This window comes from Calidris pugnax, unplaced genomic scaffold, assembly GCF_001431845.1.
Source record: "Calidris pugnax isolate Ruff unplaced genomic scaffold, ASM143184v1 scaffold246, whole genome shotgun sequence".
Taxonomy (NCBI): domain Eukaryota; kingdom Metazoa; phylum Chordata; class Aves; order Charadriiformes; family Scolopacidae; genus Calidris; species Calidris pugnax.
In genome coordinates, this window is record NW_015090989.1 from 2689100 (window position 1) to 2716183 (window position 27084).

Sequence of the window (27084 nt, forward strand, 5' to 3'; positions counted from 1 at the left end):
TCCCTCTGTAATCAGTATTTATGTCAACCAAAGTTGCTTCTAAGAATCTCAATAAAACAGAAAATGGTCTTGCATGGAATTTTCATGGAAAATCTACACCTTCTTCTTGTAAGATATATAGAAAAAAAGCAAAATGCAGAGTAGATGACATGAAACTGTGTGGTCTGGACAGCAAGAGAACTGTTTATCCAACAACAGGAATAGAGCAGCGGTTCCATACCAATAATTCCACCAGAATTAAGTTCAAGAAAATACTGAGAGGTTTTTGCAGATCTCTCCCCCTAACTTCTTTCTGATCTGCTACATAATCATACAAGAAGACTCTTCTCATTGACCAGACTTTTTAAGAATCCAGTTCAAAAACTGTTCAATCCCAAATTTGGGTAATTAACTTTATTTCTAGGTTTGCCTTGTTTTATCTTTTCCAATCACTCCCTTTGCTTTTTCATTGCTATGTAAGACTGAATTATTATTAAAGACAGCATTCTATATATCCTTCTATCATAGTTAAAAATGGAACATGTAAAATGTACTTTCTATTGCTATATTTACAATTTATCTACATTTATTTACTTCTTTTACATTTTATCTAATTTTTACATTTATCTACATCTTTTTTTTTTTTTTTTTTACAATTTATCTACATCTATATTTCTGATTTTCCATGCAAAGGGCCCCCAGCCATTCTAACAGGTCAGAGTGAGGTTTAGGTAGAAACCATACCCTACTGCCAGGAAAGCTCCAGGTTAATAGCTGAGTGTTCTCCGCTCCTGAAAAGACCATCTGTGGAGTAGTGTCCTCATATCATACTGTAGCCCACAATCTAAACTTGAAATTACTTACCAAAAAAATCATTGTACACTATTAAGTTAGAAAAAGTTTGGCTTTTAATCCCATTGGATACGACAAAGCACAAGGATAGACAAAACTCTCACATGGAGCTAGTCCAAGATAAAGAAATGTCTAAACCAGTGTAGGAGCTGCTAAAGGAAATGTGAAGAGAGAGCTACAGTTACATAATGAACATAATAACAAACCCCAGACGTATACTCCGTTATTAAAGCTCAGTCAGCAGAAGCACCCATCTATAATATTTTTGGAAACATGTAGATTTGTACTTCAGTACAAAATGTACTTTTACTTTCAGAGAGCTACATTTACTGTTTGCAGAGGGCTACATTTAGTGTCCACAAATTTACAGCATTTAGAGGCACTACTGATGCACAAGTATCTGAGAGATTCTTAGTCAAAAGCGATAAATTCCTTGCCAACGTGAAAGTTGGGTTAACCTTAGAAATGCTGATCTTTCCCCACAGACAGTGAAAAGAGATGAGCTCAAAGAAAGTGTCAAAGCTGAAGCCTTACTTAGGTGTTCAGGATTCAGCATTACAGAAGTCCGTTCCTCTCTCCACTGAGCACAGGCAGAGCAATAAGAAAAGAAGCTCATTAGTAGTTTTCTGTTAGGCTTTGTAAATAATCCTCCATTTGCACAGCTGCTGCATTTGGTGCTTTTTTCTTGCACTTTGTCAGCCACAACTTAAAATTTGGGAATTTAAGGACGATGGCAACAACCAAAAAAATAAGCCTACACAGAAATAGGAAATATGAAAGAGCTAAAAGTAAAAGTATGAATAAAAATGTAAAGTAGAAAAAATGAAGCTGCATATGCATTCTAAAAAGCAAATTAAATTGGTCAAATTATTAAGACCAAGTTAATAAAAACTGAAGGATATGATTTAAAACTGAAGTTTATTAAAACTTGGGCATAACAATCCAAGACAGGAAAGGAATTTTATCTTTTTGAATTTTTAATTCTGATGACAAGAAAGTCAAAACTGGTGTCTGTAAGAAAAGTGTCATTTTTATTGAATCTCCCTGAACTTTACCCTGGCAATACACTCATTTAACATTTCCTTTTGCATTAATAAAAACTGAGCAAGAATTTCAGGTTACAAAACTGCTTCTTAATTTTGTGTAATTATGGGACAACTACTTAGTAATACATTTTCATTTAAGACATCTGCTAAATCCAATAGATAAACTAGATTCAAAATTGTTTTCTATAGAACTCTTTTGCTAGCCGTATCTTTTATTTTTTCTTTGTGGCACTTGGCTCTGGATTACTTTGTGCTGAAGAGTGACTACAGCAGTGGGAGCACAGAACAGAGCAGCAAAGACTGCTGTTGTCAGGACCCTCCATCAGAAAGGCTTTGATTCATTCTGAAAACCCTTAAACTACTATGCATTTTAATAAAGCAGTGCTTCTCCTCCTCTCCTCCCAGAGGAAGTGATGCTGGAGCAGTCATGCTTATCTGTGATTTATGTTACCTTTGGTATCAACAGTCCACAATAAGCAAAAAAAAAAAAATCACCTAAATTATTACCTACTTTCTATGAACGAAGCTTGAAGGATAGGTTTTCAGTGAATTTTAACTACAGGGAGAATCTGAAGGAAAAGGACTTGGGGGTGCTGGTGGATGAGAAGCTTAACGTGAGCCAGCAATGGGCACTCACAGCCCACAAAGCCAAGCATATCCTGGGCTGCATCAAAAGAAATGTGGCCAGCAGGTCAAGAGAGGTGATTCTGCCCCTCTGCTCCGCTCCGGCGACACCCCACCTGGAGCACTGTGTCCAGCTCTGGAGCCCTCAGCACAAGAAGGATGTGGACCTGCTGGAGTGGATCCAGAGGAGGGCCACTAAGATCATCAGAAGGCTGGAGCACCTTTCCTATGAAGACAGGCTGAGAGAGTTGGGGTTCAGCCAGGAGAAGAGACCTTATAGTAGCCTTCCAGTATCTGAAGGGGGCCTACAAGAAAGCTGGAGAGGGACTTCTTACAAGGGCACGCAGTGATAGGATGAGGGGAAATGGCTTCAAATTGGAAGAGGGTAGATTTAGATTAGATCTCAGGAAGAAATGTTTCACTATGAGGGTGGTGAGACACTGGAACAGGTTGCCCAGAGAAGCTGTGGATGCCCCATCCCTGGAAGTGTTCAGGACCAGGCTGGATGGGGCTTTGAGCCACCTGGTCTAGTGGAAGATGTCCCTACCCATGGCACGGGGGTTTGAACTCTATGATCTTTAAGGTCTCTTCCAACCTAAATCATTCTATGATTCTAAGTATGTCTCTTATTTTATGATAAAGTTCATTCAGGACCAAAAAAAAAAAAAGATATTAATCACTTCTTAAGATACATCAGCTTCAAATTTATTTAAATGCATAAATTTATCAATTAACTTGATGATTCTGAAGAAAATGTATGACATATTCAAAGAGTAAAAACTGTAAAAAGGACTTTTTTTCATAACAGCCGAATTCCTGCTTTAAATGGAGAATGGGTCCTACGCCTCAACATAAAGTTGCAACTCAGCACTTCCACCTAAGATTTAGAACCTAACACTGATGGCACAATCATCATTTGTAAAGCTCACAAGACCTAAGAAATTTAGCCTCTGTCCTAGTCAAAGAAACCCCAGACTATTTTATACGGTTTCTGTATTTTCCAGAATCACTTCTGCCTCTCACAACAGCACAGATCCTCCAAGTACTATGCTCCTGGGCCACTAAGGCTAGTAACTTGACTTATTATCTTTACTGAATGCTCTAACTGCACAGAGAGGCAACCAACTGACAATAATTCAATCTTACTCAATGTCAAGCTTCCTGCAAGGTTTCACAGGGCTCAGACTATTAAGAGTAGCCACCCACAATCTATTCACAGAGCTATATTCTCTTCAATGAGATGATGAAACAGGATAGCAGATGTATTTCCCAGCAATCATCATCAGAGGTGTAACCCCATCCTCCCAGCTGTCCTTATTTTTTCTATCATTCTGACACTTTCTTTCCTGTGCACACAAACTAAACCAATAATATCGTAACACTTCATTTACCTGCATGTATCTGTGCAGAAATACCTTTGCTGCATTCTTCTACCCTTCTTTTCTAAGAGGTGCTTTGCAGTCATTTAAACCTGTCTGTGTTTTGTAAGAAACAGCAGATGATACAGCTGCAGAAAAGTATATGCCATTTCATTTCATTTCTAAACTATGGACTGTGTTTAGGGTTCTCTGCTCAGTTTGTTTTTCTGTTTTAGTCTGATCTTCATCCTTATACCTACATTCAGAAATACTCTGAACAGGCTGATACTTTGCAGTTATTTGCAGCAGCATCAGTTTTCTATTTTAAAACAGTAGCCCAATTAACAACAATATCAACTGCAATGTGAGGCTTCCTACAGCCAAAACATTCCATTGACAGAGATTTTATTAGGGATTCTAAGTGAAAAGAAAGGAAAAAACCCAACAACAAAAAGAAACTTCTAATTTTTGGAAGGTAAGGATTGTTTCAATACTCTTGGATTTGCCATATATTTCTAGAAACAAGCTGATAAACCCCCAAAAGCACTTGGGAGCTAACTGCAATTCTCCTCAAAGAGACCAGCACTTCTTTGAAAACATTGCTGCACTGCAAATATTAATCCAATCAGAATCTAATTAATAGGATTAGAGATTCAAATGGCCAAGCTTCCACTGACTTCCCAAACTAATCAAGTTTATTACATTTTTTCAACTTAATAATCCAGCTAACAAAGATAAACCCATTTATTAAAGCAATTTTTGAATACATTACACATCCCTTTAAGGCAAATAGTAGACTAAAAACTATGAAGAATAGCTATCAAGCATAAAAAGAATCCAGTCAAACCCAGATAAATTTTGAGTACAGTATGCATGCAGTACATCTGCATTTTAAGGACATTAAGTACTGCGTGCATTACATCTGCATTTTAAGGACATTCTGTTCACAATGGAACCTGGTTAATTCATTTTCTCCTCTCATATGAGTCACATCCGCACATGTTGAACTTCCCCTAGTGTGGCACATTTTCTGTATCACTAAACTTTAGGTCACAGGAGCATGTCAAGGAAATGGGCAAGTAAATGGGAAGCTATCTTTGCCCCTCAATGGCAAATGCACATACTGCAGATGAGCAAAGAAAAGAGACCTGGCTAGTGGCAAATGAGGGCAGTAGACAAAATAATTGAATCACTCTATGATCCCTTAAATAAATGGAGAAAAAAAAAAAAGAAGCATTTATTCAAGACTAAATTGGTTGAAACCACCTCAAACTCTGAAATTCTGAGCATGGAAGTGTTTGTGGAATGGATGATCTCTAAAATTGATTGTTAAAAATAATGACAAAGTACATTAAAAAAGGTATTCAAGGAACTCAGAAAGCTCTCTATGAAGAGACACCTTCTCAGTGAGAATCTATCTTCACTTTGCTTATAGTAACAGCTCAGGCAGGGGTAACACCAGAAGAGGTCTAATATATTCAATTCCTTTCTGGATCCACAAATGTAACTCTGCTGTGGACACCACAGTAGTGGTTAGATAGTATGGTCTTTTCCTGCTCTTTATCTCCTCCAGTGAACAAATGAGCTACAAATGCTTGCCAAGCTTAATGCTTTCTGAAAAATTGTCCCCTCTTGAGTGAGTGTGGTCAAAGACTAATCAAGCAAGGGTGACTGGCATGGTTTAGTAGTTGAATTACTGTCTGCAAAGAAGGCATTCCAAAAAGCAAAAGTAAGAAAGGTAACAAATCATCTTCATGGAACTACCAGAATTGAGAAACTTGGTGGAGGATGGAGGGGAGGATGGGCAAACACACAGGGGAGGGCTGTAGAACTGAAGTACAAATTCAGATGGCTGAATGCCCTACAATTTCTATAAAACATGCTTTTATCTACTACAGGTTTGCATCTGGATTCTACTCTACTTTTCATTGCCATTGCACTTGGCTTTAAAGCAGTTAAACACCTTAAAGATAAATGCCTACTAAAAACTCTTTTCTAAAACCAGCTGTTTCAAAGAAATAACAACTTTAGTCTAAAAAGAAAAAGAAAAAAAAAAAAAACACCAAACCTGGAATCTACTTTCACCACTTTTTTTCTCAATAGTCACTTATTAATGAACATCCTGCCCTGGAGAGGGCACTCTGCGACCACACTCTGTATTCCAGTAGCCTCATTAACCACCTTCTAGTTTTAATCCAGATAAGACTGTGATCCTAACAGTTTGCTTACCCTGTATACAGTTTATGTCAAATGTAAATATATTAAGAAAGGGAACCATATGGTGCCGTGCTCATCAGTTCACCCAGCAACACGTATCAAGTCCTACATTCTGCAACTATGTTTTATTATTAAAGATAGTATATAATTTGATGCTTTTTTATGTACAAGTCATGTCTAAAAAGTCAAAATGTAGTAGTTCTATAGTACAGTTATATAAGTATATAGTTATATAAGTATAGTACAGATAAGTTACAGGTTTGAAAGCTTTGTATCAACATTCTCCCATTTCTACCATAGTAAAAGCAACTACAATCTAAAAAAGTTCCTCTGGTATACTTTATTGATTTTGAGGGAATTAATACAGATTATACACTCACCTGAATAGTTCAAATTTAATTTATGGAAATACAGAACCACTTTATTTTCCAGGTATTTCTTCCAGAATATGTATTAAAAGCAACACTACTCACTTTAATTTCTAGTACACAAGATAAAATCATACAATAAAAATACACAGCAAACTCCTTGTGTGAGGCAAACTTTCAAACATACTTCAAGGTATAATTCAATGGCCAAATGGCAATTATTGGGAAAAAAACCCTAACCCCATAATGTGAATATTCCAAATACTCCATAATTATCTATTTTGCTATGTTCTACCACCCCTCAGAGGCAGAATACTGAGAATGTGAATGACTATTCTGAGCCAGTCCAACAAGCCCTACAGGCAAGTGTTTTCCATTAGTGAGAAAAGAATCCGCATAATACTAAAAGAATCACCATTTAAAAAAAAATAAAATAAAATCTTTTAACAGCATAGTACCTTGACTTCCTTCCTCACTAGGAAGAATGTAAGAAAAAGAAGGTAACTACATTTGTATTCAAATAGACTCAACTTGCAGAACTTCCAAATTCATAACTTAATGGCTAACTTCATAGCTAAAATAATGTGTGACTATGGCACACTTAGATTAAATGCAAACCCCTTGGTTGTAAACACTGGCTGGATATACACTGACACTAGTGCAACAGAAGATCAACTCAGTAAAAAAGAACCTGGATGTCCAACACTAAATTTCTATGGTAGTTAAAGCATCAGTCAAATAAAACTAGCAGCAAGGGCCTAAAGGAAAATAATAAAAAAATATTTCTCTTTTCACCACAAAAGAGGCCATTTGCATGTCCATAGTTTAAGCAAAATAGATTGAAGCCCAATTTGTGCAGGATTTGCAGATACTAAGGCTGAAAGTTAAGATTTTCCATCTTGCACCCAGGCCTGTTTAAACAGTAACAGGTTCAACAACTCCCCGTTTCCACAGGTAATAACCATTTCATCTTCTAGTAATATTTTAAGAGGCTCCATTTCTCAGCTGCTACCCCAACCCTTTTTTCTCATACTCCTCCATTAAAAGTTCCCGCTTCCTTAGAGCACTTGGCACACACTGTTCTCTCCTGGCTCTTAGAAGCTTGGCCTTCAACCCTTCTTCTAATGAGAGCTTTTGTTACATCCCACTGCAATCTTGTCAGAGCTTCTGCTCTTGGCTTTAAGGCAGAAATACACATCTTCTTCCTAGACCCTTGAAGTAAGGATCTTTTTTCTTGTTTTTTTTTTCCATTTATTTTGAGTTCAGGAAGCTGTAGATTTCCGAACAGGTGCTGAGCTCATGATCAGTCACAGGCATCTCTTTCATTCACTGTTAGAAAGCACTTATAAAAGAAGTTGAACGCTACCAGCATAACACCTAATTAGTATTTGTCTAGCATACGAAGCTCTCATTCTGTTAATAGCATATTCTCAGAGAGCTGTATAGATATTGTATGTGGAAAAGTAACATTTATCAAGTAATCTCAGAAAAGTATCTGACGGAATAGTTCCTGGTTACCCAGTAAAAGCTTTCCAATCAAAACTATTGATCCTTTGAAATCTTTAATTACTCTGAGGGGACTAAACTGTAAAGCTAAATAAAGTAAATCTATACGGCTGTGAGGAGTTCATGGCTGCTCATATACAATACCATCAGTACTGAGTGATAAATTTACCCATACTGGCATTATTAAAAAATGAGCCGCATCATCACTTTGGAACCAACACACAGGTGGGAAGAGAGAGGTGGAAACCAAGAGAGATGGGTTGCTTTGGAGATCAGACACCAACTCACTGTAACATATCCCTCTCCTCACATCATGTATAGCCTTGTTTAACTGGCTTCAAAACTTAAAATTTAATACATAACATCAAACTTTGACGACAATCTTGGACTACTGGCAAATGAGATTAATTTTTCCGCAAGACATAGTAAATCTATTCAATATTTACATTTCTAGAGAAAACAAAGTTGATTTGATCATCACAAAAATGAACAATCTCCATAAAAGTTGGATTACTGAAACCATGATATTAATGCACAACATTTGTCATAACCTTCATGAATATGAACTGTGGCAAGATAGTAATTCTTTCTAATATACTTTTGCACAACAATGTGCAAATGCAGAAAACTAACTGCATTTTTTTCTCACAAAATTGTTAGTTCATCAATAATATACAATTATATAGTAGATTACATACAAGTTTCCCAAATAAATCAAGTAGAACCATGTTTTAGAGAACCTGTCTCTGGTAAAATCTCCCAATGTGATACAAAACTATGTAGATTACTGTCTGCCACTTGGCAGCTTTTAATAACTATGGCATACCTAGTTTCAAAAGTAATGAATGCCTCATTAGCTACCTATACAAATCCAATAAATTGAAAGCTATCGACTTGTCTCCACTAACTGCTATTCCCATTCTCTTACCTGTTATCAAGGCAGAGTGATAATATCCACAGGATATAGAAGAAACAGGTTTTCCAACATCCACTTGACAAGGGACACTGACATAGGCTTTATCAGCCAAGCCAATCTGACCTTCTGAATTGTCACCCCACACAAAAAGCTGCCCATCCTCTAAAATGAAGACAATAGACAGTTAACAGATTTAAAACCAAAATTAATAAAAAGTTCGTCTACCCATTTAAGCGCATTTCATAAACTCTGTGTATGACACTACTAAATGTTATGCTTTCAGGGACATAAAAAGGTATTTAGCACAATGCAACAAAACAGTCTGAAGTAAGAGGGTATCCCTTAAGCTTTTCAAAAGTGACACAGAACACTTATTAATCAACTGACATTAGACCATAAATAGCAACAGGAAAATTACTATGTAAAAACATTCCTTCAAAAAGACTAAGATTGAGCATATATAACAACGTAGTTGCCAGAGGTCAGTAAGAAAATATTATGGTGTGTTTAAGGCATCTTCTCATTTCTACTAGCAAGTCATCACTTCTTCATTTTCCAAACTTATTCTCTGTTCTGACTTTGGTACACATTCCACTTATTCTTGCCTTATCTTTCAGTTCTCTTCGCAGGTGATTATATTGCCCAGCTTCATTTTGCTCTCCTTAAACTATCACATTAACTGTTCAGGTTTATTAAGACCTGCCTCTGTTGACACAAAGACCAATGGCAGCAGCAAAAACAAAAAAATAGGTAGCAAACAACATGAAAAATCACTAGACTTTTCGAGAAGAGATGAGGTCTTCTCTCTGCATGTTTCTTATTAGTAGGAAGTTAAGTTGTGAATAAAAAAAAATGTACCATCTGCAGTGCTACTGAGACACTGTTAGGAACTAAAGTCATTCAAAGTTGACTTACAAATCTCAGGAGAACATTAACAATTGTCACAAAAAAATATAAACCAGACAAGCAGGCTAGCATCTCTCTCACACACTCTTATGATCTCTGTCACATTCTGAAATGACAACCTCAGTAAGTTATCCTAAACATGTACAAAACCAGCTGCTTTATAGCAGAACTTGGGGAAATACATTATAGGGTAATAAAGGACCACCCAATGGCTTTCAAGGGCTGAATGTATTATAACTGCGTGGACTTCAACATGTCACAAGTGTATAATTTGCCACTGGAGAAACAGGTCACAGGTTAGGCCTCTCTCAGAACTAGAAATGGCACAGCTGTGTAGCCTGTACCACTAGACCAAAATAGTTGCAGTAAGAAGTACAATTAGAGAAACTAATTTTTCGTAAGTTCATGCTTTGTCGCTGTCTTCCCTTGAAATAAACTGAAGATCTTTTCCATTTTGAAGGTATTCATAATGTCTCTCCTTTGTAAGGGTTCCTACTAAACTGCTACAGGTTGAGATCCCGTTGCCAGCCATTGTTCATAAAAAGGGTCTACTTTCACAAAAAATTATAGGAAGTTAGTGACACTGACACTGCCACCCCTTACCAGATTGTGTTGAAATAGGCAATTGGCTATCAAAAAACAACTACGGTTACCAGGGAAAGAAGACAGGGAGGCATAGAAAATACACCCACATATGCAGACAGAATGCTGGAATAAATGCTTCCCTTGAACACCAGGCTGGACACACATAAATAGATTTTATTCAAACTGGAAGATGCTCAGGGATTACACTGAGGCCATGACACTTATAAAAAAATAAAAATGTGCATAACAAAGCTGGGTGCAAAGATGTCAAAGCACTTATGGAATCAGAACAATGCTGCATTGATACACTGACTAAGTGAATCTGGTTCAGCAGTGAAATAAAAAGAGATGTAATATTGTAAGCAGGACTTTTTTTTTCTTTTTTTAATACAGTTGCTCTTATGAACATAAGTGTATGTAAGTCATAGTAACTTTTATTTTAATACATTTATTCCAAGTAACTAAAGCCAGTCTTTCAGCTTCTATGCATATACAAATACGTTTATGGCTTTGTTAGAAACTTACACAAACCTACATAGACGTACATGAGACTCAGTAAAGTGTTGAATTTGCATCTTTATTGAGGATGAGTTCACTCATAAATAGATTTTATTAGCGGTTGCTCTTACCAGTTACTGCTGCTGAGGTGTATGATCCAGCTGCTAGCTGTTTGATCTTGTGCTGGTTGGTAAAAAAACTAATTAAATGAAATGTGGTCCTTTCCTCTGTGTCACCTAATCCCAACTGACCTTCGCTGTTACCTCCAGCAGCATACACATTTCCTTTTTCTGCATACAGAAAAGCACATGTTATACACAGAATAAAGACATTCTTATCAGTGGTAAAAAGTCAGAGAAAATAGAGCAAGTCATTTAACTTTCAATGGAAAAACATTACGGAAAAGTTGGGGTCTACTGCCCTGAAATATCCTCGGGTTGACACTAGCAGTTTCTGTTGTAGCTAGAAAGGAGGCTTTCCTGCACATGCTTGGATTAGAACTTTCTAAATGCCTTACATGTACTTAGATTGACTGCGTTTCCCACCACTTTGGAGACTGATCTAAAAAGTGAATACAAATTCAAGTTCTGCAAGAGTTCTGAGAAAATGATGACTAGTAAACCTGGAAGCCAGAAAAAGCTCCGTCCCCAAATAATGTATATTTTAAGATAATGCAGGAGGAAAATGGTGAATGATGTCACAAGCAAGAAAACTGAAATTGTATTAGTACATAAATTAAAGAGACGCATAATTTGATAGTTTTGAGTACTGTGAAAGAAACATATTTTTGCTTAGGTTTTTATTAGAAATATTTTACTCATTTTAACATTTAAATAACTTGATTTAATTATCTAGGTCTTTATTTTGTTTGAGAATCTCAAAGATGAAGTTAAAATTGATGATTGATATCTTCAACTTAAAGTAACTTTAAGATTTATATTTCTAATTTTAGTATGTTTCACATCTAAAGTGCTCATCCATGATGAAAAAGATAAGGCCCATTAATAACACAAATCAGAGGCAAATGTGATAAACAACTGAGGTACAATTTGTAAATGATCCTTGCTGTATAAATGGCGACAAATTATCTAGCCAGTGTGTACACTAAAAGTGACTAATATTTACCCTGTGCAGTCTTGCATACTCAACTGTTATTAAAATGTTCTGTTTTATTCTAATAGTCTTATTTACAGTGCTCAGGGTCTCCACATATATAAACCTCCTAATAATCAAACAATCCTCTTTATAACATTACTGCAAGCTAAAGGATTGTAACTATAAAGATGGCTATTCCATTACATAAATTTTAGAAGCATGACAAGAATCTGCATCAATTATCTGTATGCTGTCTCCCTAAAAATTTATTTTTTAGTTTAAATTTGCAGTTTATTTATTTATAACTTAATAAAGCAACTTGTCATTGAAATAGCAGACTACCTTGTCTAACCAAAATGCAACAAAATTTGAAGACTTGAAAACATTCAGTTCTACTATATTTACTCAAATATATAACTTCACCCTAATAAAGATAAATTACTTGTCAAAGGTAAATTTGAGTACAGATATATAAAAAATACTAATATACCTTTACAGGGCTTAAATAAAATATTGGTAATTGTTAACCACACCTCAAACACCAGCAAGAAAATTTTTCATCTGTCTACTACTAGCAAACTCCTATATAAGATTATTTTATAAACACATTGTCTCAGAATAAATCAAGCACTCAAAGAACTGGATATCAAACCCCCAAGTTTAACAGCCCCATTTTCATTTATATTTCTTTCCTCAACACTCCTGGGGTTCCTAATGTAATTTTTCATGAAAGCAAAGGAAGAAATCTATCTTTAATATGTATATAATATAGGTTACATACCTGTGTAAACTAAAGTGTGGTTTCTTCCACAAACAGCAAGTTTCGTTTTTTCTGGTTTTAAAGCTATGAATTAAAGCCAAAGGGGAGGTGGAAAGTTACAAAGAAGCTGATATCTGGTTCAACAACAAAATGTCCTATACTCTAGAGAGAGCTCTGTTTTTTTTTCATATTTTTACCAACAGAATGATTACAAGATTCGTTGCCCATTTGAACCTAGCACATGACTTATTAAATCAGGATTCACCCAAGACAAGAAAACAGATATAGACCTTAAAAACTTAAAACTGACACTCAGGTTAATTTGATGATGGCTATTTCATCCCAGCGTCAAGTTCCCCAGAATTTACCTTCTATGGGATATGCCTCAAAGAATATATCACATTGCAGGACAAAATGCATGCTTAAAGCTGTCTTCAGTTTTCATTAACTCCTTAACTATTCTTTTTCATGTTTTCTTTTTTTTTGTTTGTTTTCATTAACTCATTAACTATTCTTAACTCCCTCTTCCACTTTTCCCACTATCTTTAACATTTAAAATCATACTGTTCTTTTGTCTTGTCAGCCCTATCTTCTTTTGTTAGGCACAGCGACCTTTTTTGCTAGACTTTTGCTCTGCACTGCCCTCTTAATGATCACTAAACTCAATTGCCACGGATAGTCCTAGCTGGACCAGTGCCTAAAATTTTTGCATACACTATCCTGTCTCAATTTCAGCTCAATTGCCACCCACCCATTAAATGTACTTCTCTGCAGTCTGGTCACTGTGAAAGACTGGGAAATATAAGTGAGAAAAAGAGAGGATACAAAGATGCTTTTTCTCCCATGGCAAGTGCACTCCATTTCAGGAACAGAGGAAAAAAATCCGAGTTTTCCATCCTCTCTCCAATTACCGATCGTTGCCAACAATTTATCTTCTCTCAGCCATGTCCATCTGCCCTACACAATGCTCTTAAACCAGCATTATTTTTACATAATATATCTTTAATTGCTTTTCCACTGCACCAGTCCATGACAAAGCCAACAACCATCATCCCTTTCACAAACCCTTTCCTTCCAAATACTTTCATCAGCTCCATAACGTTCAGATTAAAGTCCTTTCTGCCTTCTACGAAGTCACTGAATAAATCTATCTACTTAAGCATGAACTGCCTCTGGTCTATTGCAAAGACACAAACATAAATTACCCAAATTCAGGTTCCTGCCTATCCTACCTGACGTTTACCACTACCACTAGGCTGGACCACTTCCAATGTTGGCGTTTTCCTACAATATGAATTTGCTGCTTTATATCCCAAAACTCTGCCTCAAACTTCAGAGATTATCTTAATCAGCTCCTCAGAAGCCCGAGTCCCCTAACCTTCCTCCCACTCAGGCTTAATCAATTGTATTTGATGAGCCAGGCTATATTTACAACGCTGCTGGCAATTTTTCATAACCAATTTCATTAGTCTCTATTCAAGCCTCAGAAGATATTTTCTTAGAAAACACGCAGCCACGACCACTTGGCCCCAGGCAGAAACTGAAATGTGTCCTTGCAACCCCATTCCCAAAGCCAAGGGATGACTGAAAGCTAATGAGAAAAGCTCCAGAACCTTCTCCTGCTTGCCTACTGCTAAGAGAAGAAAGATACGCCCCTTGTGACTTTTTTCAGTGGATGACAGGTCTGGTTTGAATTGCTGTGATCTTCTCTTCGTCTTTTATTCTCCATTGCAATTTGACAGTAAAAACAAAACTTGACACCAAATCCATTTAAGCCAAGGCAAGAATCAATCTCTCACATGGCTGACAGAAGATGTGAACCTGAGAGTAGCTGCATTCTCCCTCTGAAGTGAAATAGAGAGACGAGCAGATAAAGGACAGTAGAATAAACTAAATCAGGAAGAAAAGAGTTTGAACAAGCAGGATAATTTGCTTTTAACAATAAGCTAACAGATTGATCTGCTGGCACAAAGCATGAAGATAAGCATTTAATGGTGAAAAGAAATGTGTTAATGGGATAGATCTGACTTGACATAAGTAAAGGGATAGGGAAAAAATATTGACTTAGTTTTGTTTGACAAGATAAAAATGGCCAGGAAAGATCAAGAAGATAACACTGCAATTAAAATGTATTTTACAACACATGAAAGAATACGGGCATTTATTTTACTGCTTCATACAAATATATTAACATTTATACCCCCTTGGGCACTTCTTATACCTGCTAAAAATGTAGCACTACTTGTGGAAAGTTCCTGATAGATCTTTTTTATTTCTAAAGGTACTAAGACAAAAGTGATTCAAAGATTACACATGCTGTTGGAAATCTGATTTCTAATGCATAGCCAACACTGCAGAAACCAGGCATCTGATTGATGTCCACGCAATTACAGTGAAGACATGGTTTGTTAGAAAAGGCAAATATTACTGAAATGAGAGCCCTCAAAAAAGACAAGATTCTTTGTATCTGAAGTAATCTTCAGACAGAAAAGGACCCAGAATCTGGAACTGATGGAAAATCAATCAGGGATCCTTTTAAGCTACCTTTATGAGCTTGTGAAGTAATATGTTACACATGATGAGCAGAGAAGGCAGAATCAGTTATTTTGGAACTGCATCTTAGAAAGTATCTTTTCACAAGGGTATCCTTTCAAAAAGACAAAAAAAGAATTAAACAAACCTTTAACACATGTTGGTTTGCTGACAGTCTTCTTTGATCCTAGTCCTAACTGGCCCCAGTTGTTACTGCCGAACACATACAGTTTACCATTCCCTAAAAAAAAATACCCAGTTAGAATCCATACAAGTAAGTGAATATCTCTTACAAGACAAGGTAATCATTCTACATGACACTATTTATTACTTTCTTTTTAATGTAAGGTTCAAGATTAGGCAATTAGGCAATACTTAAGTGTAAACAATAATTAATGTCCTTGTGATTTTTCAGTATAAAAGTAGTAATTGCATTATTTAAGTAAGAAATGCACAGCCACAAGAAGGAACAAAAAGCAAAACAAACATCCCCTCCTTTAATCACAGCATAGATGAAGTGCTTTTCAGAAAATAAAATGTTGGACTCTTGGACAGACTCTGCAGTTCAGAAACCACAGTATATATGGGCTGACTTAGAAGTAACAGCACATTTAACTGAACATCTACATCTTTTATCCCAAAGACAGGAATGAATAGTGCAGCTATATAATTAATATAAACAAAAATTTTTAACATTCAGCTTATTTTATTATTTAGGAGGGCTATTTCTTTTACTGCTAAATGTCTTCTCTTAAAACGGTTTACAAATTTGTACTTTTACAGGACATAGTTTCTCATAAATTTTCCAATGTGTTCACAAATTGTATGAATTTGTTACTCTGCCTATAAAGAAGGAATGCATAAAACCACCATGCAATCAGTGAGTTTTGTAAACCTAAATACAAACATTAGGTTACAAATCTTCAACAGAAGTAGTGCTAGAATCATATTTCGGAAACTGGTATGACATGCAGGTTTGGCCATTACAAACAATGAACTGTTGTAATTCCAAATAACTGATTTTTTTTAAGAGGATGGTATATGAACTTTCGTCATCAGCCAAGCAAATTAGACAGCCAAAAGTGATGAGTAAAAATATCTTAAAATGAATTCATTCCATTTCATTTCATTTTTTAAACCATTACCTTTGGTAAAGCTGTGAAGTCTACACACAAAGATAAAATTCTTGTTCCAACAGAAATCTTTGCAAAACAATAGAAACTGATTTGTCAAAAAAGCCACCTTTTTATAGCTGTTGAAATGAGTTTGTTTACTTTTGATGAAGGTCTGCAGAGCTTTGTGAGTTAGACTCCATCACAAGGCTGTCACACAAATAAACTCTGTCACCCTAGCCATCAACAATTACCATATGATCACAACACATAATGGCAATTCCACATAATAATGCCAAAATATCATGGCTGTTTGTACTTCAGTAGATTCCCAGTGAAGGTTCTGAATTTGATTTACAGAGACTTCAAAATATGATACTGAAATGTTTAAAATATAACAAAAATACTTACTCTGTTAAAAAACCCAAACATTTATTTTCTTAAATATGACCACATAGCTAAAAAAAACCAAACCAACAACAACTAACAATAGACTAGTACCCAAACTCCCAATCAAATTGTTAGATTTGACAATTTTTGGAACATGGGGCTATATGTCAATATTATGTCTTTCCAAGAAAGTTGGAAGGGAAGAAAGTCTGATGTCAAGTCTACGCTCGTGATGCTTTACTAATAGCATTTATACCACCATCCCAATTTTCACAATGCAATTACGTCCGAATACATGCAGAGCTGTCTGTCACTGAGAGCAAAATGCCCCTTAACAGAAAGAATTTTTATTAGCAAATGGCATCCTATATTGGTATATGCTTCCTTGTATCCTTGTTTATACTATTAAACTGCCTTTATAAGACAGCAGCACTCCTGTGGGAATACGATGCCAAGCTGCTGTAATTCAATTTGAGCGCACTCCCTTTTATCCATTCAAAATTCCAACAGGTCATGCTTTTCATCCTATAATCTGCTGCTTCTTATACCGCTCTTTAAATTCTCAGGCATTGCTTTGTAAGTCAAGTAGCTTAACAAGATGAGAGGAATTTTTTTACATTCTTTAATAACTGAGTGACAGCTTTTATAATTTCAGGCTTCCAACAATTAGCAGTATAACAGAAAATAAGAAAACGAGAAAGTAGGTCATTCAGGCAGTGAATGAAAACTAATAGGCATACAGAGGAACCTAAACAAATGCCTGTAATGACACAACTTTTCAGGGTCTGTACAGCAAATCAGGTTTTGGAGCAGACATGATGCAATCTAAGTTGGCCAGGAAACATGATAGAATTTTGTATTTTCCTACATTGCCCTATTTTCATAATTGCATACTGGGATATCTCCAGTCATCACCACAGATGCACTGAAGTGAGAACTAATTCAAGAGCAGAGAAATAGGCAAAAGGATCATATTTCAAAACTTGGCAAACTTGGACTGCTCTTGGGTTTTTGCTTCCGCTTTGGTGCTGACATACAGAGACTGTGGCGATCTGCCATCTGGAAGGGCTGCCAGAAGACAGGTCCAGCAAAGTAAGATTATGACTCCAGGCAGCAGAAGGGAAACAAGAAGATAGAACTAAAGTGACTTCTCGGCCTGTTCTGGTGATGAAAACATACTTCCGACACCAGCCTCCCCCTTCATCCTGACACAAGACTGGAGTATTTCTCCAAAGTACATATGCTTATCACTAGCAGATGGTTCACCAACGTTAATTCAGGGCTATTAGGGAAGCCACGAGAAGCTTACATCTTTAGGAACAAAGGTTTTGCGACAGACTTCAGGAAGAGAACGTCTCCTAACCAGCACATTTCTCACATAAGTAGCTGCTATCACAACTGTGAGTCCTGGGATCCCCACCTGCCACATGCTCCCCTGGTTCATGAAGCTCTACTAAAGGCACTCATTCAGCAGCTGGGAAATACCAGCTAAAATCCTCAACACAGTTCATGAAAATAGCAGCCAAGTATTCTTGTCACCTATGTTTAAAGGTATGTTCTAAATATTCCCCCCCTTGCTTTCTAAATTATACTAGTGTGGGAGAGAAATAAAATGGGGAGACAAGGTACAGACTTTGAGCATTTATTACATGATTCTATTGAGAAGCTATATTCAAAGAAAATGTAAGAGGTAGTATTTTGGACAGAGTATTTTATTTATTTGTGCTACTTTGTGAAAAAACTATGTTAACAGTTCATTTAAAATTCATACGCAATTCAAATACATCTCACAAAAATGGAAACAACATCAGTTTTGTTAGGCAAGTCACAATATTCTCAAAATAGAAGCTTTATTGAGCAATAAGAATAGTCACACTTAGGACATTTAGCATCACAGAAACACAGGCAGTGCAGCATGTTCCTTGCTCCTACATGTATCAAAGATAACAGAAACATGTACTAATCTTTCTAATTTTCCCCTTGCAGTTGGTGTGAAAGATACTGTGCCATGTTCTGCTGGACTGCGGGTAAGCAGAAAGACTAGAAGGAATCTGGTGTCCAAAGACCTGGAGAGATTCCAAGGTCTCTTTGGTGTAAATTTTCGAGTATTTAACGCCTTATGAAACTGGAAATTATGAGCATACTCTCTTGTTCTGGTTTCACATGCACCTCTTTTCACTCCTACTTTGACACTTGATACTTCTTTCTTTCTTTCTATCCTGTTGCACTGGGGGCTTCAATTCTCTCCAGAGCTCTGAGTTCGGAAAATGTGTCTTCCATCATCACCCATTTCCCTCTTGTGAACAGGATCAGTCTCTTTGATCAAATGTGGGCAAGCTGCCTAGGATACTCTAATCAAGGCAAATAAACAATAAGACAGCTGTTAACTTTAAGAGTTTCCTAGAAAAGGAAATTAATAGAAAGGTACTGGGAAGAGATTCTTAAAAATATGCATAATATCACTTACTTCACACCAGCTCCCAACAGGATAAATAAATTGTTTTCCAAAGCCTGCAGTTATAGAAGATGCAGGGAGTAGACTGTATTCTTGCACCAACAAATATATAAATGGGGCAATAAACATTATTAAACATACTACAAGTGATGCTGGAAGATATACTGCTCGTGATTGCATTAAAGAATTAAAGAAGACAACTGCTTAAAAAAATTCCTGCTTGAACATTTTAATGAAGATTATGCTGAAGGTAGAGAGCAAATGAATAAAGAAACACAAATTTCAATCCCAAACTCCAAAACTGGAGAAGGAAATGTTTCTCTGACTAGCTCAGAAGCCATCTCAAAGTCAGCAAGTAACTATCACTGGTCCTTTCTATTCCAACACACAGCAAAGTATGTAAATAAAATTTTGCCTCTAACTCCTAGTCCAGAAAGCCAAAGAACAGTGTTTTATATTTACTTCAAACTTTTCTTCCTGAAAGTTGTATGGAAATATTGATGCTGGATTAGATGAAAGAAGTACTTGAAAATTTCTGACTATTTTGTTTGAATACTAAATGTTAGTTCCTGTACATTTTCTTCATTTGCATTCAGTCAGGATTCAGCGCTAAATGTAGCTGTCTCTCCTACCCAAAACCTGCTTTAATCAATGATTAGTACCAGTCTGGGCGATTGTTTTACTTCTGATTTTTGGGACATGTTAGTGTAAACCTGACATATCTTCTATTAGATTTGAATTTACCCCCTATTCCCACTGTCCTCTACATAGATAGGTCCCACTACCTCTTCCAGAGGAAAAGAAAGGAGGTGGGAATTTTGTTACCTGTAAATAAGGACTGAAAATAAAACGAAGCATGCATTAACACACACCTGCTTGAGATACTCTTCCTTCCTCAGTGCTGTTTGTCTTTTACCTCTTCCAGATCAGGTTCAGCTCCTGGTTTCCCACAAGGTCTGTACCCTTCTCAGTAAACTCATTATGGGCATGCACTTCTGGAGCTTTTATTCTAGGTGTTACTGCAGTTCAATGTCATTCACCAAGGGCTGTAATTCCACTGTATTATCCAACTCCATCTAACAGCACAAAGGTGAGGTCCACACAGCCATGCGCGGGTGCGAAGAACAAGTGAGGGACAAAGGTTTTCTCTTCCCCTTCTTCACTTTTTTGTACAACTCTTGCTCTTCATCAATCAGTATTTTACCCTCACTTTTGCCTCTACTTTACAATGTCCAAAAGAACCTTTTGGCAACAAAGAAATCTTGTACTCATGCTTCTACACTTCCTTCTCCTCAAAAGCCTTGAGAAAATAAAGATCTAGAAGTTTCTCTGGTGATGTATCTGCACAGGAAACCAGCAAAGGCCAGCGACAGAGACATTCTTGAAACATGCTGCTACATTAGGATAACAGGGAAAAGGGGAGATAGTAGAGAAATTGTGCTGCATGCAAAACTATGCAAGTTGACTTCTTCAAAAGCTTTTTTAAGTGGCTCCTATTACAGTGACATGGGAATTAGGGGATTGTTGCTGATGAGGGTAACAGTGCTGGCACAGGCTGGAGGAACCCAAGGAGGCAATTTAAATTGACCAGTCTAAATTAAGAATTCTACTAGTGTTATTTCAAACTAAGTGTGGGCATCCAAAAGGATATATAAAAAAAAAATTCAAAAGAAAAATTCCTCATTGCCCTAGGTTACATTCTGATTAATTTTATGCAACATGCAATTTAATAGAACTGGCTCAATCCAGGAAACAGTGTCAAGTTTTGTTCAAAATAAACTGTTCATGGATAATTCATTTCCTATGAAGTTAGGCTTGAAAAATGAATTGTATAATTTCACTTCAAGATGTTCTGCAGTCCATGAAATCTATACTCTTTTTTTTTTAATCATGCCTTGAATTCTAAAAATCCATTCTAAAAATCCAGCATCTTCAACTTTGCTCAGGAAAATAACACAAAACCCTCAGGAAAATTATTGAATGAGAAATGACCAATTGGGCATTGATGAGGAATAAAAACATTGCAATAAAAGAAATCCTGAAAACACGTATATAAATTTCATAACAACAGAGTCTTATTGTCTATCAGCAGTTGATTGTCTATACAATTGACACACATGCCCAGCAACAAAAGAGTACTCCCTTCCATGGAAAATAAACTGAACAAATTCTTCAAGAAATATTGTTTCCATCATTTCAAAGAAATGAAAATAAACATTATTACTGCTCACTGTATTGCATCTGAGCTTCTTTGAATGCTTTTGCAATTTATTTCCAATTTTAATAGGATTTTCTGAAGTTTTTTGAGTTGCTCTTTCAAAGGCTATTTTCAGTTGACAGCTAACTGCAATTCAAATTTTCATCTCAGAGATACAACTTTAGCTATTGTTTCAGGCAGATTCCTAGTGAACCCGTTGATTGCGTTCAACAGATACCGTTTACTTTCACAACACAAACCTCTATATTTAAGATTGCCTACTAACCACCATCAGATTCCCAAGAGACATTCACGCTGAACAAAGTCACTCTTACTTTAAATCCTGTGTGAAACATTCAGTTATTACAGATTCCCTCATGACAGTTCTTGGTCACGTCTTGTGAAAACCTTCAGTGACCTAACACTAACTTCAAAGACCTTGATAGTTCCCACAGAACAGTCCTCTCTCCTCTCCACAACCTCATTTGGTACATTACCTTAGGATCCAAATAAGAACCATAACTTTCCAAGCTGTCCAAGTATATAACCTTTTATCATACAGTCCATTTCTTATACTGACCTGTAACAATAGCAGTATGTTCATCTCCACATGATATAAGTACAGGCTTGTCATTTTTGAACCAGAACTTGCTAGGAATATCTTCAGCAAACTTGCTTTTTCCAAATGTGAAAACAGCACCTGATTCTAAAACACAAAGAGATAATGTCAATTTTAGTGAAAACAATTTTTGCCTCACACATTTGGAAATCATCATTTCCTAATAATACAATTGCACATTGTAGTTTCCTATCGTTTTCTTTTTTTAAAAAAATGACTGAAACATTTTCTTCTATTATGTTTCACCAAGACTACTTTCACAATTCAGTCCTTCCAATTCTTCTCAGAATCCTCCATGAATTTCCTAATAAAGTAGGTATTGCTGCTGGTATATTGTGTTCTGAGGACACAATAATTTATTTTAAAGTAAATTAATGTACTTTATGGCTACTCTCTTGGAAAAACTACTAGGTGTGTAACAGAAAGAATCATGAACTCTGAATAACTGCCCCCAGAAAGTAAAATAAAAAGTTCATCCTGAAAGCAGGGCCAGACAAAGAGTTCTCACTTATGTTTACACTAGAATTCAAACAGGTTTTCCAAATTGGATTGGAAAGAGAGAGACACACACTGTAAAGAACTAACAGGCTCCAAACTGCCCACTCTTCCTCACCCATCTGAAAAGACATATGTGCCCTAAAAATGACCCCCTAAAATCAAAACTCTCAGCCTTCAAATCACAGTTTGGAACAACAGTCTTTGATCCAAAGACCATGATCTAAAAAACCCAAACAAAACCACCCCAAAATAAACTCCAGACACTTCTTCTGCCCTTGTAATCTGACTAGTTTTCTCAATTCTTCCCACTTTCAAAAGTGGCAACAATGTTGTTTCAAAACATAGAAAGTTAACTATTCACTCACCTTTAGGTTAACCATACAGCTTAACATAGAAGATATTAATTTTACAGGAAAATAATCAAATTTACAGATTAAATAATTTGCAAAAGCCACTCAAACAATGTGGCAAAGCACAATTAGACCTCCTATTTTAAAGTGTCAAACCTTGTGCTTTAAGCATTGAGTCATTTTTTGGAAAAGGAAACATACAAAAACCCCAAACCTTTTCCTGGCAGGCTTTTTGTTAACGTGTAAGTTGTGATAACTCAAATACACACAGTGACACCAGATTGCTTCTGTAAATTACATATAATTTGACAGTAACATTGAAACATCTTCATGTATTTACTTTCAATGAAAACAATTAATAGCCCGCACCCCAGTTCCAAAGCCCAAAGTTTTCTCTTGAACTGTAAATTTGATGTTCATTTAGAAGTGATTCTTTAATGTAAAACTTTCCCATATTTGCAAATAACGTTATTTTATGCATCAGCTTTAGCAGATATTTATAAAATTGCACTTCCCACCTCTATAGATGTGCTTAACTTTCACTGTTTTATTAAAAACAAGCCCTGCGCAGACAAATTCAAGCCTTTCTTTAAAAGGCTTGGCTTTTTCCTCATTTTAGTATGTCTAAGGTTATAGATGTTTTTCCTCATTTTATGAGGAAAAACATCTATAACCTTAGACATGCTAAAAGGCATCTTAAAACTCGATTTTAAATTTTAATCTCTAGCCAGGCAGCCCTGCTTTGTACTTGAACACGCTTACAGTGGAGCTCTCTGGTTCATTTCTTTTTCTTTCAGAAGAGTGAACGTGAATTTTTTGGGGTATCTTCTTAATTCAACATATAGGAAGAAAAGCAGACAATCTAACTCACACACGTCCTTTGTATCTCATTCATTTCACGACCAAAACCCAATGAAATCCTGCCAGTTCACAAGACTCACACGGAACATATAGGAGGTTTGTGCCGTCCCGGCACCGAGACCGTAGGTCAAACCAGGGGCCAAAACTCATTTACTAACTGGAAAAAAACCACCAAAACAACAGCCCAAACCCAACCCCCCTGTCCGCCCAGCGCCGCACCGCTGCGCCGTGCCGGTGACGACAGCAGGCCTGTCCCCCGTCTAATCTCTGACGTCAGCGAACGTGTTTCTGCCGGAAGACACCGGCCCCCGCCGGAGTCGCCGCGCCGCCGGGGCACCCGCACTCGCCGGCGGCCGCCAAGCGCAGAGCCCGGGGGCCGCGGCCGCAGGCCGGGGCAAGGAGGCTGCCGTTGGGGCGCCGGTGATGCGCCCCCCCTCACCCCCACCCCCCGCCAAGCGCCGCCGCGGTGAGGGAAGCGGCACCCGGCCCGCGGCTGTCGTCCCCCTGCGAGGGACCGGCACCCCACTCACCGGGCACCGGCAGCTCCTCCTCCTCGGCGGGCTCGGCCATGGCAGCTGGCGGCGGGCAGCCGCCCCCGCGCCCCATGCAGCGCGGCGCCGGGCTGCCGGAAGTAAACACAGGCCCTGCCACGGGCAACGGCCATAGAGAGCGGCGGGGAGCGGCGCAGCGCGACGCGGCGCCCGCCGAGGAGGCCGGTGGCGGCAGCGGGCCCGGCCCGGGGGCCTGGCGGTCTCGACGGGGAGCGCCCCCTGGCGGCCGGCGGTAGGGCGATGAGAGGGGCCCTGCTGCTCCCTGCCCCGCCATCTTAAGGTTTCCCCGGGCTGGCGGTGGTCCCTCCGTGCCTCCGCCGCCTACGGGGAGCGCACAGCGGCCACAGCAGGCCAGGGTGCTGAAAGGAGGGAAGAATCATCCCTCTTGAAGGCCCTTTGCGAGTCTTCTCTCCACCTGGGCTTTGCTTTCCTGGCACCGTCCCTGCATGCCTGGGCGTTGCTTCTGTCTCCTGTCCCTGCCTCCGGCTGCTGCATGAACCATCTCCCACCAGGGCTCTGCTTTGAGCGCCCTGGGTAGCCGGGACAGGCCCGTGGTAGCCGCTGCTTGCTTCGCTGAGCGAGTGGAAGGGCTGCCCTGCCTCGGGCAGGTGAACAGAACATGACTCAGAAACTTTGTCACCACTGGGATTCTCTTGTCTTAAAAGGCAAGGCTCCTCTGATGGTCTCTCTTTCACCAGGATCTCCATGTAAAGTCTTCCTTTTGGGTGCACAAGAAGACGTTCAATCATCCAACCAGCCGGGGACATTCAGGTGATTGCAATTGTGCAGACACCACTGGAATAAATACAGGGGCTTGTAGCCTTTTAACCATATTTAATGTGCAGTCTCAAACTCCCAATAGAGCTTTTCACTCTTCTCCCCTCTCCCCCCCAAAAAAAAATTATTGGTGCTTTATGGATTTCCATTTTCTTGGTGTTCCTCTGTATTTCAGATATGCCAGGACATCCCTGGACAAAGAAAAAGGTCTTGCTCTCAGGATGATGTACTGCAAGGGACTGCAACTGACGCAGTTCAAGCCTTGTTTTATGCAGTTTAATCAATACAGTTGTTGGTGCATAAGATGCGGTGTCCATATAAGTACACACAAAGAAGGATAGCCATTTCATTTTCGAAAGGAAACAGAAAGTAAAATTTTTGCCCCTTCATGCGGCAGGGATTTCAGCTCTTTGAACTCCAATATCCTTCTGATGCTTTCTGCTCTAACTGCTTCTTCTAAGTCCAGAGCAAGGAGATATCCAGCAAAAGTTGTTCAAAATAAAACTAAACAAACACTGTTCCATGAAGTAATGCCTGAGAGACTAGTTACCAGATACTCTGGTTGCTAAGAATATAAATGGGTTATGAAACGATCAGGAAGATTCATGGGAAGAAGGTGTCTGCAGCAGAGTTTTGGTTTCTATGACTGTGGGATCCTATTTAGGGTTCAACATCTGGTTGGGAGAGATGGGGGCTACCTCACAAAGTGGGACAAATGTATCTCTGCTGATAGGATGGCTGACCTGGTAAGGAGGTCTTCAAACACGGAGTGGCAGGGAAAGGACGGAGTTTCCAGCAGCATCTGCAAGTGGCTGGATGCTGAGCTCCTGGAAGTATTCATTGGCCACCACCAAGTGCAGGAGGGATGGGAAAGATTGTTTACAGAGCATTTGGTTTTAGTTTTGGACACCCACTGCATGCAGACGAAGCAGAAGTCATGCTGGCAGGGGTCCAGCTATGCCATGTTGTCCCAATTGTCCAAGCAGACACATACCACAGAATCCACAGATCACAGAATCATATATGCAGCAGGTTGGGAGCTGCTCCCCCTCAGAGGTGCCCTAGCTGCTTGAGCCCCACTCTGCCAAAGAGAGACACCAAGGTCAGGCGCTTCCTCAGGGCAGGAGGCTGGGGAGCAGATGAGCTGTGAAAGGACATTGACCTCCCAAGGTGTTTCTTTTGGGTTGAAAGGAAGCACCATGGGCACTTTTGGTGCACCATCCCACAGACACTGCTGTATAAATGCTTTTCTTGCCTTTTCCTACCCTGATTGCACCTTCCTCTCAAGAAAGGAGCGTCAAGGGTCAGTTTCCTGCCAGCTCAGAGAGGAGAGAGATCTTACATGCATATTAGATGACTATATCAATATTACTCATTTATAATAATCTACTTTTCTCTTACACTACATTATTCTCTCTTCACCAGTGTGTCTCAATCCATGTACTCAATCCATTCTTTCATTTTCAATACGAAGCCCTGGAATATGTAAATATGCTAAACCAATTCAATCCTGATTTCAACACTGAAGCATTTTATGGTCAGTTTTTTACATGGTAGCACATTGAGCCCTGGCAGTCCGGGGGCAGCTAGCAGGAACGGGGGGTGGCTCTGGGGATCTGCACTGAGATATGCTGCTGGCATCCCAAATGTGAGAGAAATGCGTCACGACACTGGTCCAACTCTTCTCCTGCACCTGGTGCTGCTGCTTGCTCGCAGGAGCTTACCAGGGAATTGGTCCACATGGGAACTGGGGTCAGACAGTCCCTGTACAGGGGCCACCTGACAAAGGGGCACTGGCACTGTCTCCTCCCTGTGGGGCTGCAGGATGACACTAGTGGCCTTGGCACCTCGACCTCCTTTTCTTTCCACACTCTTTTCTCCTAGGTGACACACTCTCCATCCCCAGGGGCTTGGCTTGAAGGCCATGGCAGTCATTTGCCAACGAAGGGCAACCCAGTGGGAAACCATGGCCTGGATTTCTTCTCTTATGTGCAGCTCTTGTGGCTCTTTCATTCCCTTCCCATTCATTTCT

General features: G+C 38.5%; 2 protein-coding genes across 2 annotated transcripts in view; one reads left to right on the forward strand and one right to left on the reverse strand.

Annotated features, from left to right (window-relative positions):
- RPGR (retinitis pigmentosa GTPase regulator) overlaps positions 1-24424 on the reverse strand; it is a 66089-nt gene extending 41665 nt beyond the window's left edge. The window contains exons 1-6 of the mRNA XM_014954070.1: positions 24255-24424; positions 21977-22102; positions 15391-15483; positions 12732-12794; positions 10987-11145; positions 8879-9028 (exon numbers count right to left, since the gene is read on the reverse strand). Of these exons, the coding sequence (XP_014809556.1) occupies positions 8879-9028; positions 10987-11145; positions 12732-12794; positions 15391-15483; positions 21977-22102; positions 24255-24330 (667 nt within the window). The 5' untranslated portion in view covers positions 24331-24424. The remainder of the gene's footprint in view (positions 1-8878; positions 9029-10986; positions 11146-12731; positions 12795-15390; positions 15484-21976; positions 22103-24254) is intronic.
- Positions 24425-24493: 69 nt separating this feature from the next.
- OTC (ornithine carbamoyltransferase) overlaps positions 24494-27084 on the forward strand; it is a 36955-nt gene continuing 34364 nt past the window's right edge. The window contains exons 1-2 of the mRNA XM_014954048.1: positions 24494-24507; positions 24974-25046. The gene's annotated coding sequence lies outside the window, so the exon portion shown is untranslated. The remainder of the gene's footprint in view (positions 24508-24973; positions 25047-27084) is intronic.